Source organism: Diaporthe batatas (genome assembly GCF_019321695.1).
Source record: "Diaporthe batatas strain CRI 302-4 chromosome Unknown Contig00007, whole genome shotgun sequence".
Lineage (NCBI taxonomy): Eukaryota > Fungi > Ascomycota > Sordariomycetes > Diaporthales > Diaporthaceae > Diaporthe > Diaporthe batatas.
Genome location: NW_025408554.1, coordinates 299,617 through 316,050, shown reverse-complemented (window position 1 = coordinate 316,050; position 16,434 = coordinate 299,617). Strand labels below are relative to the sequence as shown.

The 16,434-nt window shown below is 49.7% G+C and overlaps 4 protein-coding genes across 4 annotated transcripts; 1 reads left to right on the top strand and 3 right to left on the bottom strand.

The window, feature by feature from the left end:
- Positions 1 to 385: 385 nt before the first annotated feature.
- On the top strand, positions 386 to 2,150 carry KVR01_007054 (uncharacterized protein; the record flags this gene model as incomplete). The annotated part of the gene is made up of 4 exons (XM_044787918.1): positions 386 to 478; positions 568 to 939; positions 1,586 to 1,668; positions 1,766 to 2,150. The coding sequence occupies 4 exons, from the start codon at positions 386 to 388 to the stop codon at positions 1,923 to 1,925; spliced, it is 708 nt and encodes a 235-aa protein (XP_044644485.1). The 3' UTR covers positions 1,926 to 2,150.
- Positions 2,151 to 2,560: 410 nt separating this feature from the next.
- KVR01_006622 (uncharacterized protein) lies at positions 2,561 to 4,250 on the bottom strand (the record flags this gene model as incomplete). Its single annotated transcript, XM_044793006.1, has 2 exons — positions 2,561 to 3,354; positions 3,458 to 4,250. 2 exons carry the CDS (start codon positions 4,248 to 4,250, stop codon positions 2,561 to 2,563), a joined length of 1,587 nt encoding a protein of 528 aa, XP_044644053.1.
- Positions 4,251 to 8,227: 3,977 nt separating this feature from the next.
- KVR01_006586 (uncharacterized protein) lies at positions 8,228 to 9,892 on the bottom strand. The gene is made up of 3 exons (XM_044789343.1): positions 9,253 to 9,892; positions 8,831 to 9,178; positions 8,228 to 8,774 (listed from the first exon to the last, which is right to left on the bottom strand). The coding sequence occupies exons 1-3, from the start codon at positions 9,871 to 9,873 to the stop codon at positions 8,682 to 8,684; spliced, it is 1,062 nt and encodes a 353-aa protein (XP_044644017.1). The 5' UTR covers positions 9,874 to 9,892; the 3' UTR covers positions 8,228 to 8,681.
- A 359-nt stretch (positions 9,893 to 10,251) lies between these two features.
- KVR01_006835 (uncharacterized protein) lies at positions 10,252 to 12,204 on the bottom strand (the record flags this gene model as incomplete). Its single annotated transcript, XM_044783882.1, has 3 exons — positions 12,042 to 12,204; positions 11,525 to 11,981; positions 10,252 to 11,456 (listed from the first exon to the last, which is right to left on the bottom strand). The coding sequence occupies exons 2-3, from the start codon at positions 11,937 to 11,939 to the stop codon at positions 10,252 to 10,254; spliced, it is 1,620 nt and encodes a 539-aa protein (XP_044644266.1). The 5' UTR covers positions 11,940 to 11,981; positions 12,042 to 12,204.
- Between the last annotated feature and the right edge of the window lie 4,230 nt (positions 12,205 to 16,434).

Below are 16,434 nucleotides of genomic sequence, written 5' to 3'. Positions count from 1 at the left end.
TGTTCTCAACTTCCGACTCCATCTCGAAGCACTCTCGGCGGTTCGTGAACGCGTACCATGTCTTCTCCAACACGCGATGTTGAAGATGGGCGCCAGACGCCCCCGCCCGAAAAGGATATATTACATGTTGTTAACGGGGACGAAAAGGCAACCGCGCCGGCGCTGAAACTTGACAAGCATGGCCTCCCCTTGGTGCCTCAGCCTTCGGATCACAAAGATGACCCCTTGGTAAGTAAAAGTAGCGAATTTGTCGCAGTCTACCCGAAGTGCCATTGTATTTTTCCACGGGAGTTTCAAACCTCTCTGACTGCTATCACAGAATTGGTCTCCTGCGTTGAAACTGGCCGTGACCCTCCAGATCTCCTTCCTCGCTATGGTCGGACCTATGGCTTCGGCTGTCATAAATCCTGCTTTTGTACCTTTGGGGCGAGCTTTCGGGATTACACCTGTACAGGCATCTTATGAGCTGACAGTATACGTGAGTCAAACAGCCTCTGCCTCCTTCACTCATGAGTAGCAAAAACCACAAAGTATATCAAGGAAAGGGGCTGAGAGGCACCTCAATAGATCGTTTTTGGAGGGGTAGGACCGCTTCTGGTCGTACCATTTGCCAATATCTACGGACGACGCCCGATATATCTTGGAGGTAATCTCTTAGCCGCTATTGCGAATATTGTAGCGGGTAACTGCTCCACCTGGGGCGGTGTCCTCGCCACCCGCGCATTCTCAGGAATCGGAGCCGGCAGCACAATTGCTATAGGGGCCGCGACAATATGCGACCTATACTTTCTCCACCAGCGAGGGTTTTTCATGGGTATCTTCACCTTTTTCCTGACTAACGGACCACACATCGCTCCGCTGATTGGGGGCTTCACCGCTCAGAACTTGGGCTGGAGATACTGCTTCACCATACCGGCCTACATCCAATTTGCCCTCTTCGTCATCAACTTGTTCTGCTTGCCAGAGACAATTTACTCGCGACAGGCAGAGGATACACCATCTGATTATCAAGAGAGCTCCCGCGCGGATCTACTTTTGTTCAGACCCAAGCATTTGCCGCGGAATAGGGTCCGTCTGCTGGAGTTCACCAGGCCCTTCATGATGCTAAAGTACGCATGCATCGTGTTCCCGGCCTTGTACTATATGCTGGCTTTCTCCTTCGGAAGTGTGCTCTTCGCTGCCTCAGGCTCGGTCGTCTTTCGGAACTTCTACGATTTCAATCTCATCCAGACAGGTCTCATCCTCAGCATCCCGCTCTTGATCGGCTGCCTCATTGGTGAGGCCAACGCGGGCTGGTTCGTCGACTACTTGATATACAGGCACTCCCTCCGCCACGACGGGAAGCGCCCACCGGAGCCGAGGCTCGATGCACTGTGGCTTGCTTTGCTGTTGCCAATTGGCACGATCATCCAGGGAATTTGTATCAGCCACTCCGAAACGACTAGTTGGGTAGGAAATGCTTTTGGAATGGGAATCGCGAACTGCGGGCTGCAGGTCGCAACGACTGTGGTATATTCTTACACGACCGATGTACGTCCTCCAAGCCACCTTAAGTCGCTCTGCAACCACTAACCAGCCTTCATAGTGTTACAAAGCGCAGAGCGCTGAGATATCAACCCTTTTGAACCTCTTCCGGCATATATTCAGTGCTTTTCTGTCCTTCTATGCGTAAGTGAGCTCCTGTCTTTAAGTCTTTTTTTTTCTTCTCTTTTTTTGTTGCGGTCCTCGAGACGGTCGGGAATACACGCTGATGGATGTTTTGCAGAATCCCACTTGGAGAGAAGATCCAATTTCAATACGCCTGGCTGATATTCGCCCTTCTTACCGTGGCGTTAATGCTACCTATGGGAGTTTTGAGGGTGTACGGGGAAAAGATCCGCTCTTCGAGCTGGCAGAAACCACCAAACTTTCACAAAGACCTTTAGACGGTGAACCCTTTTTCCCCTTCCACGATTCTTTTGCTCTTGTGCCTGAATTCGAGCCAGTCAAAGTGTAACTATGATGGAGAACGGACCCAACTTGGAAACGGCAGTGCGGTCATCTGTACTCCGGGGCTTTCTTTTAAGTATATAGTTCCTTTCTGTGCTGTATTACACCTGCGCCGAGACCAAGCATGGTCCAGTAGAGCTATATTCTACCTCTTCTCGCTGCCGCTCCTCCCTCCCTCCTCATGTCTACTACCTTGGTAGTGTACTCACGGTGAGACAGACCGCTGGGCTCTCTCATTAATTGTATCTTCCTGCCCCTTCCTCTGGCCCAATCCCTCCGACCTCCTGCTTTAGATGGTACTGGATTTCAGGGACCCGGCCTATATACCTAGGTAGGTATGTGACAGACAAGAGCCAAGACGGATGCCCTGTGAGTCCTTTTTCACGGACCCTCTGTCGTTGCGTGGGGGAGAGCAGGACGTACGCCAGAAAAGGCCCCATTCCAACAGATCCACAAGCGGGTATCATGTTGTGGATTTCAGTGACCCTGTCGATAATCACAAGGTGGAACTCGCAAACGAGATGGACCTCGGGATCTGGTTACTTGTTTGCAAGTACACTTGCTTGTCGAGTTATGGTAACGCAGGCCATCCAAAGATGTTCCGCTCAAACCAAGTAGTATGAGGCAATTTCTGAAGTCTCAAGGTATCTCCTGAAAGTATCTCGCGTAGGTGGCTAATCGAGATTTGTTTCTGGCCCAGGGTGGTGCTTGGGCGATTTGAACAGTGCGAAACCACCGCGGCGGAGATGGCGGCACTCATGATGATCTTTGTTGGGCCCATCCGGTCCCAAAATGTATTCCACCAAGTGTTAGGTGGGAATGAATCCAGAACTGCTTCCTCATCACTTGCCTTGTCCGCACTCGGTGGGCTCAGAAGGTACACCACCTCAGGTCGAGTGGTGAGGTTATCCAAGGCCGTCCAGATCATCTCAGGACATCCGTCGAAGAGACCGGACAAATTAATGGTCGTCAAGCCCTTGAGGCGATCGCTGTGGAGTGTGAGTAGAATCGTGCCAATGGGAAGTACGCGGAATGGGTATAGATCCACGTGGTCGATGCCTTCAAGGAGACGGGCGAGCAATTCTGCGATCAGCTCTTGGTCTTCGAAGACCGCAAGTTCGTCGACTCTCTTAGCACATAGTGAGAGGAAGGACTGTAGGAATCCGCGGAAAAGCATCGGTTCATTTAGCAAATCAAGGTCATCGAGATGGCCAGTGAGGATCGCATCAAGAATCCTCTCCTGTGAAAGCTCGCTGAGGGATTTCGCTCCGCGACTGGAGGCCATGTCGCGGGAAGAGGCCGAGGCATCAATGGAGTATGCATCCAGCTGACCCATTGAATTCCACGCCTTAGCCGACCAGCAACCTGTGGAATGGTCAGCAATCAATTCCGCAAAGTTCAATTTTTCATGGCCTGAGCCGGATTATGGTGCTGACTGCCCAGGTGAATTTAGGACACTGTAACATACTTGCAAGAGCAGAGCTGTCGACAACAGGGAGCACGCGCAATGCTTCCGATGCCTCCACGCCTCGTGCCTCACTCTGAGACGAGACTGCTGTATCAGAACCGACGTCCAGGATTTGTAGCAAAGTATCGCACGATAGAGGCGTGTAGTCCGTGGTCTCCCACAGCGCGAGATCGTCCATGATGGTGTCATTTACAAGTCCATGCCACCACAAGCCACACTTGATACACTTCTTGTCCATGTTGAGGAAGCAGTAGCGGGGCTCGTCTGGATTTGTAATGTCGACGACGCCGACGGTAATGGCACTGTCAGTACCGCAATCCTCGTAAAGAGTATCACCGGTGGTTACTAATAGAGGACCAGCTTTGACGGCGTGGAACGGCGTCTCCAAGGAACAATCATAACCGTAGTGCCCTTGGTCCAAGCAGCAAGTCGCCATGCTGGAGACTAATGTGGCGGCGATGTACGGGAATCGGCAGTCGGCGTCTTTTCGATCGGTCGTTTGGTAGAAATCGTCAGCCGGAGTCGTAACGTCGGCGCCGCCAACATTGTAGTCGGCAGCGAATTTGAGCTCTTGCAAAATACCGGCTCGGTTGCTCTCATCAGAGAGAGCCCGCAAGGCTTTGAGACAAGGATTCAGAATGCTTTGCGCGCAAGGGCAGGACTGTATGACCGAGGCAAGTTGTTGATACGGGTGGCCGGGGCTGGGCTTCGCAATAACAACTAGCTGATAGGCTCCGGAGGACGCAGTTGTGCTGGAAAGCGCAGGGAGACTGGCAGACGCAGAGGCCGCCATTGTAAGAGGGTTCTTTGAGGATAGTGCTGGAAAATGGATGAGGAGGTATGAAACCTCAGATGCTGCTCGACGATCGTCGGTCAGGTGGGCTTGACTGTGTTCTTGTGCTGTGCTTGAAAACGGAGGGTCAATGGATGGAATTGAGTGTTGAAAAGGGTCCAAAATCTCTGTCCCTGTGAGAGGGAGATGAGAAAGACTTCACCATCGAGTCGGATTCACTGAAGCTAGAGTATCTCACAATGTAGACTTCAAGTAACATCATGCGGTTGTTGGCACACCGTACGGGCGAGGAACATCATTTTCAGTGAGACCGAGGATTCTAGAAAATGCTGAATTGTTACTATAGTAATTTTACCATGATTTAAAAGTGAATCGAGGGCTTTCAGGATGCCTACGCTATTCACGGATGGCGGTTGTGCCCCTTGCACAGCACTGAAGGTGACATCCGGTACAGATTTCTGAATCTGACAACTCACTCAAGATCTTCGAGGCGGAAGATCACGTTTCCTTAGTTAGACCGCATTGTAAAGACCGATTCATTGTATATTAATACCGGCTGGGCGTACACTTAAACATCATCGTTAGGCTACAGGACAACAGTTTGGGATTTTATGTATCGATGGGTGGGAGCTAGAATCCAGCGGAGTCATTGTTGGGTCTCTGCACAAACGAAGTGGTCACAAAAGTGATTGCAAGATGGATTTCAAGTGTACTAGGTTTGTATGTAGTGATTGTTTTCTGATCTTGCTCTGCAGTGTCCCGTTGAATTTTGCCGGCATGCGAAAGGTCTCGTTATCTGTGTCATTCTCTGAATGAGTTGTATACGCTTTGTCTTTATGGAATACTTGCTGAAGATGTGGTAGGCAAGATCTCTCATAGATGGAAATACTGTTTCAGAGCTCTCCGTGCACAAGAGCTCTGGGAGTTTTCGCGACATTGTGCATATATGAACAGCATCCACAACAATGGTTTGTTTAATCTGCTGAATCTTGATCGAGGCCGCCTGTCTGGCGGGATGGCTGATGTTGGAGGGAGACTTGTCGTCTCCGGGTTAGTCGGCGACAGAATGCACGCGTGGAGAAAAGTGTTGGCATTGTGGTCATTACGAAGGAAAACGTTGGAGTTTAAGCATTTAACACTGTATGAAAGAGCCACATATATATTTTTGTATGTTATTGATGTTATAAACAGAACCAGACTTCAGGACTCGAAGAAAAACAATGTGTATGCTCATTAACTGCACGTTGAAGTAGAGTCCAAGCCGTTAGATCTTGCCTCACCCAATCCGACTTGTCTTTTTGAATGCCCATCATTAGAATATCTGCCAGGCAAGCAGTGAGGATCGGTGGTAGAGATTGTTACATGTGTGTGCATGGCGTGCAATATAAGAGTCTTGGATCGGAGAAGGCACCAAGTTTGACATGATGATAAATCCGGATGCATCCCCAGCGAGGCCTCATGTTGAATTTACGGACCTTCGTTCCTGACTGGTGGTTCTGCGCCCTTATTCCTGTTTTGTGTCAAACCAACCAGCTTGTACCACAATACCCAAATTGTGAAAATAGCCAAAGTCAGAGGCACAGTCGTGGCAGCGAAACTTAGAAAGCCATGACATCGTTGAGGAAAGAAAGACTCCGTCGTCAGAGAAAGTAAAGAATGCCATACCAAAGAAATCTGATACAGCCGTCGCGGGTAAGAAAACCATTGTCAGAACGGCAATAATCTTCATGCTCGCACTGTCATCTTTCGTATCTCTTGCAATGTCAGTGCTCGTCTCGCTGTCCTGCTGAGTCACCAGATTGAATACCAGATTCATTGCAATATCCTTGCGGGATTTGTAACTCTGCAGCCATCTCTTCTGTGAATCGAGTGATTCTTACAGATAGTCGAGCGCATCACCGACGTTACTTGAGATGAAGCCGGGTCTTATTGTGATGTTGTCGAGTAGTGCAGCTCGACTACGACGGCTGTGTGCAACGACCATGGTACCCATTTCAGCACTTGCAGAAAGTGAGTCAGCATCTTGAGAAACTTGATGCAGCTTTTCCGTCATATTTTTAAGATTCTTCCTGTGAAAAGGCTCCCTAGAATATTCACCTACAACGTCCAATACGTCATATAAGCGATGTCTAAGATCCGTTATGGGTACTTTCGCTTCGATGAGGGATTCATGGCACAGTCTGAGTGACGTTAGTCCTGAGGGGGGTTAAAAAATGTTGCTCGTTAAGACGGTACCCTTTAGCCTTGTCTGTACGTCGTAAGGCTGAGGCTATAAGCACCTACCTACCGGGGGGAGGGGGGTAAATTGAGTGAATAGTACTATCATTTTAGAACAATATTAATATTCTCTTAAAATATAAACATACTATTAATATAACTATATAATATTTAAATAATATAATGCTTTTTAGTTTAATATAATTTACTTATTAAAATACTTTTAATATACTATTAAAGGTTTAATATATAAGTAAAAAGGGAGTTTAATTCCTATTAAAATTAAGTTTTTTTTAACTTATCCCTAACCTAACTATTTATTAGTTATTATTTAGCTTAATTATTACTATATATTAAGTTTATAAAGTTATAGAGTTAAAGAAATATAGAAATCTTATTTTCTTACTAACTTATAAAATTTAAAATTAATAGATTTAAAATTTTTAATATATATTAATATATACTAATATAGTATTAAAATCTAATATATAATTAACCCCTTAATAGATTTTATTTATAATAGTATTTTATTAACCTTTTACTAGTATTTAATTATAATATCTAAATTTTATTTAAATGTTAATTTTTAATATAATTTTACCCCTATGTTAGGGACCCCCCCTCCCCCTAGTAGGTATTATATTATAACTATCGTTATTAGTATTATATTCTTTCTAAGCGCTGGGTCTTGAGTGCTTACCATTGTATGAAGGCGCTATGTATGTCCTCGGATGTATACGGAATAGAAGTGAAACTATATAATTGCGGGGTTGAGGCTGGTTCGTCTCAAGGTTATAAATATATGTAGGTCTTCGCATATCCCAACTGTTTTGACTTATTTCCCGAGCGTGCCCAATCCGACTCAGGTGGGTCATTTTCTTCGCCATTCTGCTGCAAGTTTAAAGATGAAGAGGACTAAGATTGAAGTAGACATCTCTACAAACATTGAAGGCGTGCCCAACCGGCATTTCGTTCTTCGACTTTCGAAGAAGGGGCCTGAGGACATACTCAAAACTTACCATCGCTTGCTGGAAGAGATGCGAACAGTACAATCAAGGTTTAGCAACGTCAAGGCTTACAATTTTGCTCTCACTCTAAACTTTATGTGCTTGATTCCGAGGACTCATGCAAGAAAGAACGATGATGCAGGCGCAAACACAGCAGGAATGCTCGGTCTTGTATGGCTGCGTGACCAGGCTGAGAGGGACATGTGGACAAACTTGAATTACTCCTGTCACTTAAGTTATCTCGGCAGCCCGTTTGATACTTCTGAAACACTGACATCTGTATAAACACTATTATACCATGTATTTAGTGGTGGGAAATCTGTTTGCTACAGTGGGGTTGCAACCGTTGCAGAGTCTCTTGGAACTCCTTAACGTCCTGCTCAAGCTTATTGATGAAATCCCGGAGGATTGTCTTGTTTTTAGAGGATCTTATGACTTGATAAACCTGGGAAGCAGCGGCATTCTAGAGCTGCAAGCCGGATAGAGCATCAGGATGCCATGCAGGCTGACCAGACGTGGGAAAAGAAGGTCGAGCAGCTCCATCCACGCTGTGTCCGTGAATATTGAGCAGAGGATGGATGCTCTTCTGCTGCTTTTCTACCCCTGAGTACTTCTAAATTTATCATAGGACCGTAATCTTTATTTTCATCGGAGTTTGGGTCGACTGTAACACATGTGCATTCAACCCTACGACGTTGTGCTGTGCTTCGGCATCGTCTTTAATAGTTGCTTGCCCACTTTGTAGGCAATATGTCTTCTCGCAAGCCGAGATGGTAGGGATAAAGGTTGCAACGCACTTCTCAATACATGCCTTGTCCCGCAACTGGTTCTTGATCTGCATCATCGAAGCCCCAATACTTTCTCCATTTGAATCGGTACACACAGGCGTGCCAGTGGTTTCTTGGTTTGCAGAAATGAAATGCCTAACCACAGCATTCAATCACATCCTGTCTAGTCCTGAAATGTCAATTGTCTTTGGCAGCGATACATTGGTGGTTGCCAATTTCCGCTCGATCTCACCACCTGGGCACGGCGGCTGCGCGTGACTGCATCTCGTATTGCCGAGAGAAACTTGTGGCTGCGGCGAGTACCATTGGTATTGTTCCGCGTACCCAGTGTATCTCTTAGAGCCTCAAACTGCCCGGCATCCACGGAAACTCTGCCACGCACCAGAAAATGTTGATGCCTTAGTAATATTGTGTTAGGACTAAGAGTCGACCACTGACTTGGACAGGACGCTTGACCAGTCTTGCTTCATCATCCAGTCTCGCAACTCTGTCATAGGACAATCGATGCCGGCCTTATAATATCTTAGTTAGCCGCATGACCTTTTTGCCCTCATAGAAGCACTCTTACCTTTCTCAGATCTTCTGCCCTCACCAAACCCAGCGGGGCATACCCTGGATCAGACGTGTAATCGAACATGTCAGTTATCTCGCCTCCGAAGTCCTCGTCTCCACAGGCCTTCACCATGACCTGCCTCGGCACCTGGCGGTATTTGGCCGGCTTGCCAGTCGCCTCGCTCCAGGTGGCAATCCAATCGGCGAAGGTACACGTTGTGCCCTCGGCCAGATACTCCTTACCGCACCACAAGGACTGGTACACGGCGTAGACGAAATTGCCCATGTCTGCGACTGGATCTAGGTGCGGCACAAGTCTCCTTGGGTCGGTGCAGAAGCGCATTTCGAAACTCCCGTCCTCCACCTGAGGTGTGGAAGATACTCGTCAGCGTCCACTCACCACGATATCCCGAGCCTGCCAGAGGGGCAGAGACATACCTTGGCAAAATATGAGTCAGGCAAAATCCGATGACTTGTCATGAAGTATCCCGTTTGGACACAGCTCATCTTGACCGCCAGCCCCGGGTGCTTTTCCTTCACATAGTGAGGGAACACCTCAGCCTTCGCATCAAAGTGATACAGCTCCTCAAACCGACCTCCGCTGCACTGGCCAGAATGACTGAGCGTTGATGCGATAAACCCATTCGCATCTAGCGAGTCCACCGTCGCAGCAGCCGCATCAGCAATATTCCTCCCCTGCTCGAGCTCCATGCGACCCGCATACTCCCTCACGCCACGCAGCCCAAGCGCTTTGACCTGCTCGCGGCTCGCCTCGATCCTGTCAGGGAAGAATGGCTCCCAGTAGTTGGTGACGCTGAAGATGATGTTGGCTCCCCTGAACGCCTCCTTGAGAGATTCCACGTCATTCAGATCAGCGCGGACGACCTCCACGCCCAGGGCCGCTAGCTCTTTGGCGGCGCCGCTTCTGGTGTCCCGAGTCAGGCCACGGACGCGGAATCGATTGGAACCTTCGCGGAGGAAGCGCCGGGCTACGGAGCCGCCTTGATTGCCGGTCGCGCCGACCACGACCACGAGTTTTGGGCCTGTGGGGATAGACATGGTGGTTGTTTTGGAGAAGCGACTCGGACTGGTAATGAATCATCGAGAATTGACGGGGAAATGGGCGGGGATCGTTCTTGACCCTGTTGACAAGCCGCTATTCTACAATAGTCATCTTTACGGGACTCCACTCTGCATAAGTGGTCCTCCACGTCACTCCTTAGGTCTTGATTCTGCATGTCAGCAGTGGCAGTGTGGTTCGATACGGCAAGAGGGTATGTTGTCAAGCCATGTTCAATATTGTTACAAGATGTCGGCCAAATAACTACCCTGAAGTATATACAAAAATGTTTCGAGCCACGATTTGACCCTCAGATGGAATGTTTACTGTGGCTGTCTTCCCAGAGAATCGGAAGACAGCGTGGAGGTATTGATAAATCAGACACAGTTCCAGCTATCCGGCAGGGTTGGGTCCCCACTGCCCGAGTAAACGTTGCGCAGAGGATACTTGCAGTGTCTCCGCTGGAATGCAATCTCCCCAGAGTCCTTGGTCTGGTTCACAAAGGCTGTTCCCAGGATGCTCTCAGGAGCGTCGCCCTCTTCCACCCAGCGCACCATCGCCATCAGGACGTTTCCTTCTGGGTCAAGGGTATAGTTGGCAGCCGCCTTCTGTCCGATAAACGAGGCACCAATGCCGCCGGTGCAGTGACCCATGCCACTGATGCGGAAGAACCGGTAGAACTCATCCAGGGCAGACGAGGGGAGGTTCATGGTGCGCGAGACGTGGTCGTAGTACCGGGGGGAGTTGAAGCTGGAGATGATGGCATCGGCACCGCCGTGGTAGTGCAGGATCTTGGAGCCCCTGTCGCGCACGGCCGAGAGGTCGCCCTCCCAGGTCTCGATGTTTCCGATGTTCAGCGCGTGTGCGTAGGCATAGTCCTTGGGACCGAGAGTGGCCGCGTCCCAGTTCTTGTCGTTGTAGATGGCGTCCGCGAACCAGCCGGTCACGTACTGGAAGGGTTGGCCGTTGTAGTACAGGCGAGGAGCAAGATCCTCCGAGCCGGGTTGCATTGCCGGGTAGGTAATCTGCCCATCCTCGCCGTAGATCGGGGTGAAGATCTCCCTGACCGTGTTTGCTTGCTCCCCGGTCAGGCAGTTGGTGGTGTTGCCATCTGCGCAGATGAGGGCTTCAGGGCGGTAGTTGCAGAGAGACGGGTCCTCGAGGATACCGTCGACGTAGCCGTCGAGTCCATCGCATTGCTTCAGGATATCCTCATGGATGATCGACCACAGCTCCAATGGTACAAATGACGGCGAACCAACTGGGCCAGTCTTGACATAAAAGGAGCCAGACCACGAGGTCAGGTTGTTGAATGACAGGGCCGGGGCGCCGATGACCAGACCATCGAAGTCATCTGGGAAGGATTGGGCTTCCTTGAAACCTTGACGGCCACCCGTAGAACATCCGAGATAATAGGACTTGTCGTGCGGCTTCCCATAGAATGCCTCGGAGACCTCCTTGCCCACCACAACACCAGTGTGCATGGCGCGGTATGCGAAATCAAGCACGACTTCCTCGTTCTGGTAGAATGGGTCGCCCTTGTTACCGTCGTGGCCGTTGTTGGTGCCCACAGCTGCGAAACCTGCGAGGTGGATCTGTCAGCGTCCGACAGACGAAAGTCTAACTCTCTCAATGCACAATGCAACTCACCTAGTTCAGTGGTATATGCCAGATCCTCGTACTGGATACATCCTCCCAGGCCACCGTTACCGGTACTCAGGAAACGACCAGTCCACGCCTCGGCAGGGGGCAGCCACACTTCCATGCTGACGTTTGAACGCTCAGAAGTCTGCACGAACAACGCCACTCGGCAGACATCGACGTTGACGACCTGGGAGGACCGAGTGCAGGTAGGGTCAAGGTTGAGGGTGAGGTTCGTGCCGGCAGTAACAGGCACGGTGGACTGGACGGTGGCGTTGGGAATCGTGCCGGCGAGAGCATCCGCGAAGCTCGTGCATTGGGTCGTGAAGTCAGAGCTGTTCTGACCGTACACAGCCCGGGCAGCCAGAGAGGTCATCAGGGCTACGCCCTTGGACAAGGAGCCGAAGTGCTGTTGGGACTTCATCGTGTAGATCTCCCGTAGATCGGCTGTGTGATCGTGAGTTTGCTGCAGAAGCTTGGTATCTCTAAGTCAATGGCTACTGCATTTTGAGTTGGGATGACGCGCCTTAAAAACAGCGGTAACTCTAAGACTTTTTCCAGCCTCGGCCCCTTGATCGCAAGAGCTGACGTATGCCTCAATAAAAAATCGCCCCGGGTCGGCGCTTTTCCCCAGGGAAACAACTCCAAAATTTCGGGACCTAAATCGTTAAGGCAGGGGCCAGGGTTACTCCTCACAACTGGCCCTATTGAAACGAGTCGGGACGGTACTTGTGATTGGCAAGTGACAAGCCAGCTGAGGAGTATCCATGCAGAATACGCGTATGCCTCCTACCTGTCGTGGTATTTCTCTCCAGTCTCCCCACTCCCATAGTTGCCTCGAAATTGGCATAGCCACAAGCTGTGCTATTCAAGTAACCTTCTTCTCAGTTTCTTGTCCTTAAAAGGGCATGGCCGGGGATGACAAGGTACAGATTAAACCAGGTGACGATCAGGGGAAACAAATAACCGCCAAGAGCCATGGGGCCGGCCAGGTTGCCAGGGTACCAGGATCGACTCGTGAACTCCAAATTCAGGTACATGCCCCCGGGGCTGTCAATAACGAGATGATAAGGTTGCTGGCGGCAAATATCCAGATGCCCCTTCAGATTTAGCGCAGCCCTGTGACCCCGTGGGACCCCAGGTTGTAGCGGGAAAACCTCGGGGCCAACGTTGCAGCCAGTTTTTCTCTCACCACAGTGGGGAAGGCTAATAGCTGGGGTACATCTGGGGAAAAGTTTATGCATGAAATGCGGGGCAATTAGGGGGCGGCCGGAAAACGGACATGAATGGACGAACATGGCAGTCGTCGTCATGAGCACCTCCACGGATTACTATGCCCCTGCCGACTTCCGTGGATATGCATTCCACCGATAGCGTTGCTTGTCAAGGAATTTGTCACTAACATCACATGCGCGGCGCGTAAGTCTTTACCCACGTCAATGTCCATCATTCACAGCCGGAGTGGTGCCGAGCTTAATCGGTTGTTTGGAAACGAAACGAACAGAAATAAACAGAAATACACGTGAACTGCAGGGATTGTTGGATAAGCACAGCAGGGCACAATGCATGGGGCATTCTTCTTCTACCTTGGCATGCTTGGATTGAAGCACAGTCTCGCAGGCAAGAAGGGATGGGCCTTTCGCGTCTGTGTGGCTGTCCCGGGAAGAACCATGTCTGAAAAAGCGTTCAATGTTGGGCGTGCTAGGAAGCTAAAACCTACCACATCGCAGTTCAATCTGTATGGGTGACAATGCGGCTCACTTGGCAGCTGGCGCTGGGTGGTCTCTGAGTAAAGGGGTTGGGTAATTGATCAATGCCTTTCTATGGGCCGCAAGTTCTCCTGACCCGTTACTAAGTATACATATGCACGTCGGCACTGTTTGCCGTTTGAGGAAATGCGTACGCAACAGGGGCCTTGAGCATTGCTTGAAATTGATTCTGCCCACTGGCACCTCGAGTTGCTGTCCAGTTAAGCCTGGCATGACAAGATGAAAACAACCTTAATATCATTGCTTTCCATTTGCAATCTTCATGAGCCCCTGCCCAGGTGCCCAGGGTTCTCAACATCATGCCGTGAGCGGTCGCTTCGTCCAACACGGCTAACCAACCCGAAGTATTTCATGGCAGAATCGTTTTCACTAGATTTGCCCTCGTCTCCTTTTGCAGGAGGCCCTGCATATTTTGCTGTTCGAGGCATGCCATTCTGCTCCATCCCGGGTGCCTGGTCAACATGCTTGGGCTCAAACCATTTGTAACGCCCAATCGATTGGCGAAGCTGGCTCTTGAACGCCAGGGACAGAGCGATGAGGATGATCATTGCCGAAATGCAGACTGTTTCACCAGGAGCATCAGATTAATCTGGTATCCACAGGGCAGTATTATGCATACAACACTTACACATGTAAAGGCACTGCCGACCGAGGGACATCCAATCGGCGCCAGTCAGCGCATTGTTCATCCCGAAGAAAGACGTGAAGAAGCCCAAGGGTGTCTGGATTTCACTAGATTAGTTTCAACTCGCAAACTCGTCATCGTGGGCTTGCCTTACGAAGATAATTGTCATAATTGTGAACGCCATGATGGCCTTGCCCTGTTGGATGCTCTCCTGCGCATTGTCAAGTGCGACGTGGGCTGCGACTATGCTTGCCTGCTGTTGCTTGAGTGATAACAACTCTTGGAGCTGAGTTATTTTGTTAGTGGCTCACGTGTATTGCTAGCTGTCTTGAGATCCACCACTCACCTGCCGACAGGCCTGGAGGGCTGCTTTTTCCAAGTCCATGATCTCTTCTTTCCGATCTTCCACTTCCTCTATCAAGTCCTCCAAGAAGTCCATCTCTGCTGGTGAGACGGGCTTCTTTGTGAAGACTTGGAGCGATGACCCTTGATCTCTCGGCGGATCGGGCAGTTGTAAGGCTTTTCTGCGAGTCTTTGAGTTTCCGTTCATTTGCTCCAGACATTTGTGGAAGTTCTTGACGACTGCAAGCTGCTTGGAATAGATACTGATCATGATCTTCAGCTCTTCTGCAATATCTTGAGCTTCCCTTAGTAAGGCGCCTTCTAGGTCGATGTCCAGGTACTTCTGGCTTCGTCGCATGCGATCCGAGTCGCGGTGATCACGACTTTTAGTAAATCTATCAACGTTGAACCAGAACCACTTAAAGGCAATTGTGGTCCTATAGTTGACGTCACCAATAGTCTCTGTAAATATATCCATCACCTCTGGTCTAAGGTCCAAAGGTTTTGTCCGGTCGAAGAACACATTAGAGCATTGGTCGATAATTATGCATGCTGTGAATCGTCAGCCAGTCGTCTAATTCCACAGAACATTAGGCCCGACCAAATCGTGCTTACCGAGGTGTCGAGCTGACATAATTTTGCAGTCAAGCCGACCTAGCCGGTCTCGAAGGCTTTTATGTATCCCGGATGGGTCTGGCTTGTTGCGGCCCCATCTCTTCGGGAACGACGTGATGATGGTATCTGAACGCTATAGTTAGGCGTTGTGAAATAGAAACCTCGAAAGAAGCGGAGCAAACATGGACATACGGTCGTCCAAGATCCAGAGCCATAACTGATCGACCATTACGACACGGGCCAGGTTCCCCTGCGTTTTCGTCGCACGATATACGACTTGGTCCCTGTCTCGCTGCGAGGTATCCTTGAGGTGCAAGAAGTAAGATTGGTCCAGTGTGCGGCGAATGTGCAGCAAAGGCTCCCTCGCCCTGGCTTTTTTAGTGTCTCGTGTTAGCAGGTGGTGCTTCACCAGTCTTTCATCGAGTTCCATATCCATATCTTGCCACACCTGTGCCAATTTCATGAGATACCTTGCGAGCGCTTGTCGTGGTTGCCTGTTCTGAAGTCAGAATCGATTGCGTTGGTTTGCACGAGCCTTTTGTGATATCAATCAACTGACCTGTTGGGGTCATCCTTTTCGCTGTACTGACGTTCTTCCGTGCGCATTGTCTTGTCTATTTCTTGAAAAATTGTGGTTGCAGTACGGGGGAGAACCTGATTTTTTCTCAGCACCTCCTGCACGGTTCTTGTCATCCTCGCCCTCCGACTGGATGTTTCCCAATGCAGATACGGCATCTATGAGGAGTTAGTCAAAATTTCTCCCGTACCAGCATTTTCACCTCACAAATATTGCTAAATCTTTATGCGAGGCTTTTGCCTCCTCCTGCGGGTCTCCTTGTTGTCCTGGGACCGTCGAGTGTCGCCTCTGTTCGCCAAATAATGATTGCGTTTCTTCACCCAGTCAATATTTCGTCCGTCTCCTCTCTCCAGGCCATGGTATCGTCACTCATAGCATAGATCACATACCTCCTGGAATCACTGAACATCGCGGCCTCATATGTGTTGCGTGTATGGGGTTCCTCCCTAAGCCGCTGCCGTGCAACTGGCCCTTCCAGAACTCGCGTGATAGTGTCTGGTTAGTTCTCAACCTCTTTTCCGGCTGCAGTATCTTGTGCTCATCATGATATCTAGCCATAGCTTGCTGCTCGCATTTGGACGTTAGCTACGTAGCACCCGTGAGACCATACACACCTATATATGTAGGTAGTCGGAGCCAAACTTACCTCTATCCACTGCGCATCGTCAATGTTGTTGTTAGTCTCGGTCAAGTCTACTGGAGTGAAGACGATTTTACTTACCCCCATGTGATTTGCTGGTATGTGTATATACCGCAGGTACTGTTCTCCTGCCTGGATTGGCTTGAAAGGGTTGTGTTTTTCATCGTACAGAGCGTCATAGACCGATATTCTCTGGTTGGGAAAGTGCTCATACTTCGGGAATCTTTGCTGGTGATAATCCTTGCCTTTCCACTCGTCCCCATCTTTCTCGAAGAACATGAAGTACACATTCAAATCATGTGCAGGGTCGTCATTCTCGCACACCGGCCTCACACCTTTGCATGGTGGTCC

Bases quoted from the DNA above. Each gene is read 5' to 3' on its own strand.
- KVR01_006586 (XM_044789343.1), bottom strand. From the start codon at position 9,873: ATGTCTATCCCCACAGGCCCAAAACTCGTGGTCGTGGTCGGCGCGACC. The intron at 9,179-9,252 runs GTATGTCTCTGC...TCCACACCTCAG, and splicing joins CTGACTCATATTTTGCCAAG to GTGGAGGACGGGAGTTTCGA. The intron at 8,775-8,830 runs GTAAGAGTGCTT...AGATATTATAAG, and splicing joins GGGCAGAAGATCTGAGAAAG to GCCGGCATCGATTGTCCTAT.